Source organism: Rhagoletis pomonella, unplaced genomic scaffold, assembly GCF_013731165.1.
Source record: "Rhagoletis pomonella isolate Grant_MI unplaced genomic scaffold, Rhpom_1.0 Rhpom_scaffold_00008, whole genome shotgun sequence".
NCBI lineage: Eukaryota > Metazoa > Arthropoda > Insecta > Diptera > Tephritidae > Rhagoletis > Rhagoletis pomonella.
The window spans coordinates 28,907,778-28,912,034 of record NW_023458562.1 but is presented as its reverse complement, the minus strand read 5'-3'; the positions used below and the strand labels follow the sequence as shown (position 1 = coordinate 28,912,034).

Genomic DNA, 4,257 nt, shown 5'->3' with positions numbered 1-4,257 from the left:
ACGGTGGAAAGTGAGTTGGGCGTTTCTAATTTCGGAAATGGTTTTTGCGCTTCTTTTGTGTGTCTATTATCAGTATTTTGTTCTTTTGAATACTCTCGGTTTACATGTTTTCCATTTTTTCGTTTCACATTTCATGCTTTCACAGTTAAGGAGGCCACCAATTTGATACCCATGGACACGAACGGTTTGAGTGATCCGTATATTGCAATCGCATTACATCCTGATCGTAGTGGCAAATCCAAGAAGAAGACTAAGACAATACAGAAGAGCTTGAGCCCGGTTTACAATGAGAAATTTACTTTGTGAGTATTCAGGAAAAGTGGTTAAAGATAAAGTGCTCGTGCACGTTTTTAAGCTTCTGGAATTAAAAATTGTATATAGAGGGTTCCAGCTTTGAGGTTTGTCCCGAGCTTAATTTTTCGATCTCCAAAAGTTTTGAAATGAGAGTTTAAAATTTTTCATACTTTTAAACTAGGTTTTGAAAATCAGTCGGCAGTTAATTTTTATTAGAAAAGGGCTTTTATTAATTAATTTAATTACTAGTATGAAGTTTATTGATATTAAAAATCATCATTAACGGCTAGGGTTGCCAGACGTACTGCTTTTGGAAGTAAACGTACTCCTTTTTATTGCAATGTACTCCCTAGTAATCCCAAAAAAAATATCTGGAAATGTACTCCTTTGTTAGCTTTGTACTTCTTTTGTACTCCTTTTTCCAGCTATTATTATTTTATCATATACAGGGTGTAAAATAATATCTGTTGCACAGTTTTTTTTTTTTTTTGTTTGAAAAATAAAAGGGGCCTTTAGAATTTGCGAAAAAAGTAGTTTATTGTTAATTATCCACAGATTTGACTTAAATTTTATTAATTTGTTTTTAAATTTTAACCTTCATTTGGGTTTACCGGCGGTAAACGCTTTGATAGAAAAGCGCAAGTGAAAAAAGTAGTTATTGTATAGTTTTTAAATTTAACCTTCATTTGGGTTTACCAGGGGGTTTGGGAGAAAAGCGCAATTCTTCGTCGGTTACTTTATTACATATTTTCTGTAACCCCCATTTGGGTCCTTTATATTCCGTCTTTTGTCCAACATAAGACCTCATCACAGACAGCAATCGGGCATTCGTTCGACCAACCCTATACAGGTTTTTTTTTCGAGGTTCGCCGCATGTACTTATCTCCCAAAGCTGGCAAATGCAAATCAGGATTAAAATTTTAAAACCAATTAATAAAATTAAAGTAAAATATTTACAAAGTTAACAAAAAAAAAACACAAAATCTATAAAGAACCCTTTTATTTTTCAAAAAACCTGTGCGACCGTTATTATTTTACGCGCCGTACTTTGCCATTCATATTCTGGCAAACACTACTTAGTAAGCAAAGTTAAGTGTGATAGTGAAAAGTTTTAAGCATAGCCTTAGGGGCAGGGTGCTCGGGTATAAAAATCAGAAAAATATTAAATTAATTATAAGGCTTAAATTAAAAAAATGGCCATACATTCAGGAAGAGTCTGGAATTCTTTTGTAGTTTTTAGTTTTTTAGTTGGGGAAGCTTTCCTATAAGGGCGGTCATTGAGAACCAAATTCTTCGCAAAAATACTGTGGACGCAATTGTGACTTTTGGCAATTTTTCTAAGGGGTCCCGTAGGGGCCTTAGGAGGTCGGGAGTAACATTTTTGTCAATGGCGGTTCATGCCCTCTCCAGAAAGGTCGGAAAAGGTGCCACGTCCACTTCCCCTTCGATCACCATCTCTTTAACAATCGTCCCTATTGGAAAGCCAACTCATATAGTTATTTATTTTTCACATTTATTGTTGCTTTGAAAAAGATTTCTAAGACATCTTTGTTTGTTTGTACCTAATTAATGGTAATTTGTAACAATAAATTGCACAACAAATTAAAAAAAAAATTGTACTCCTTTTTTATGTCATGTACTGCTTTTTTTCTATCGAAAATTCTCCGTTTCAAAATCTGGCAACCCTATTAACGGCTGACAGAATATGAATGAAATATTAAAAGTTGGCGGTCAGAGCAACGATTTTTTTTTCACAAATAGCCCAGCTATATAAATATTAAACCGTTGAGCTTTCGGCTTCTGGTAAATCTATGGGATTATTCATTGTAATAAATTTAGTATTTACATATATTTAGCCCTTTTAATATAGGGTACAGGTATAAGCTTTTTGAGCTTTTCAGATTAGTTTACTTCAGTTTCATAATAGCACTAAAATGGTAATTTGAGAAAGTCTGAAATCTTAAAGTCCTCCTTGGAAAATATCGGAAGAGCTTAAAAGCCTACAAAACTCTACTTTTCAAACAACTTAATAAATTGTGAGGCAGTGTTTAAGATGAAAGATTCCGAAAAAAGTTATGCAATTTCAGGATTTGTGCATTTAGTAACAAAAGCTTCCTGAAAAAGCTTGGAGTAAATTTCAGCCAACACACACAAGTCAGTACATCTTAAAAACTATTATATAAAAGGAAAAGCGGACTTAGTTTTGTTTTGCAGATTTGAAAGCTAAACACTGGTTTTCATACGAAGACAGAGCAAAATCTCTCTCTAAATATTAATTACTTTAAAGGATCCAATTGTAGAAAGTCCAGGTGTATTATACAAAAAAAAAAATATATCCCATGCATAGGATCAAATAATATATAGAATCATTTTAGTATATTCACCCGCCTCGCCTTGCAAGACAAGGTAGATCAATCACGACAGAGAGGGCTTTCACTCTGTGTACATACGTCTATGAAAAATGTTTATAAAGCTTGAAAAAGCTCTGCACGCAGGCACCCATCGCTGAAGTAGATGATAAGAATAAGCTTCGCAACTCTTTTAAAGACCTTTCTGTGAAATCTTTTGAATCACAATGTTTATTTTCCGCCTTTTTCAGCGAAATTACAGCGCAAGATCGTGACAAGCGCTTACTGATTGAGGTTTGGGATTGGGATCGTACATCCCGTAATGATTTCATGGGCTCGTTTTCATTTAGCTTGGATGAGATACAGAAGGTGAGTTGAAATATGTGTTAATTAAAAATATTTAAGGAGATGAATAAATCGTTGTCCTTAGGAACCCATCGATGGCTGGTATAAGTTTCTCTCACAAGTTGAGGGCGAATGCTACAACATACCATGCTCAGATCCGATCAACGATATAGCACGCTTGCGTGACGAAGTGAGAGTGAGTAGAAAACTTAAAGTTATTTAAAACGCCAAAAATTTCTAGTTAAAAAAAAAATCCTGCAGATGGACAAGAAGTCGGACAATAAGCGGCGCATGGACAACAAGGATATGCCACACAATATGAGCAAGCGTGACATGATACGTGCAGCGGACTTCAATTTCATTAAAGTACTTGGTAAAGGCTCATTCGGTAAGGTGCTGCTAGCCGAACGTCGTGGTACCGATGAGCTGTATGCGGTTAAGGTGCTGCGCAAGGACGTGATCATACAGACGGACGACATGGAATTGCCTATGACGGAGAAGCAAGTGCTAGCATTGTCGGGCAAGCCGCCTTTCTTGGTATCGCTACACTCGTGCTTTCAGACTATGGTGAGTTGGGAAGCTGTTTATACGAAATGGGTTACCTAAAAGGGTATTTTCTTTTCCATCAGGATCGCCTATTCTTTGTCATGGAGTATTGCAAGGGCGGTGATCTTATGTATCACATGCAAGTCTATGGGCGCTTCAAGGAGTCTGTTGCGGTGTAAGTTTCTTAAGGGAATTTGCGGTTCCAGCATTTTATTCTGTATAAATGTTTTCTGTGATTTTCTAGTTTCTACGCCGCCGAGATCGCCATTGCCTTATTTTTCTTACACGAACATCACATCATCTATCGCGATCTCAAGCTGGAAAATGTGCTGCTCGATGGTGAGGGTCATGTCAAGTTAGCAGATTTCGGTCTCAGCAAGGAGGGAATTGAGGAGCGTGATAGTACAAGAACCTTTTGTGGCACGAATATTTATATGGCGCCGGAGGTGGGTGCCGAAAATATAGCTGTTTTACTGTTGTGTCGAATTGCTAAGTATTTTATTTTAGATCCTAAACTATGAAACCTACAGCCACACTGTCGACTGGTGGTCTTTTGGTGTGATAATTTTCGAAATGCTAGCAGGGCAAAACCCATTCGAGGCCGATGATGAAGACAACACTTTTAAGAATATCAAAGACAAGAAGGCCGTATTTCCGAAACACTTTTCTCAAGAGGCTATGGATGTGTTGACGAGCGTGAGTATAAGAGGGAGTAGTATAAGCT

At 36.7% G+C, this 4,257-nt stretch overlaps 1 protein-coding gene across 1 annotated transcript in view; it reads left to right on the top strand.

Moving 5' to 3' along the window:
• Window positions 1-4,229, top strand: part of LOC118744592 (protein kinase C, eye isozyme-like) — a gene marked incomplete at its 3' end in the record, with an annotated part of 5,547 nt that extends 1,318 nt beyond the window's left edge. Inside the window, 7 exon segments of the mRNA XM_036477720.1 lie at window positions 146-302; window positions 2,894-3,011; window positions 3,073-3,183; window positions 3,249-3,554; window positions 3,617-3,708; window positions 3,778-3,979; window positions 4,041-4,229. Coding sequence (XP_036333613.1) covers window positions 146-302; window positions 2,894-3,011; window positions 3,073-3,183; window positions 3,249-3,554; window positions 3,617-3,708; window positions 3,778-3,979; window positions 4,041-4,229 — 1,175 coding nt within the window.
• Between the last annotated feature and the right edge of the window lie 28 nt (window positions 4,230-4,257).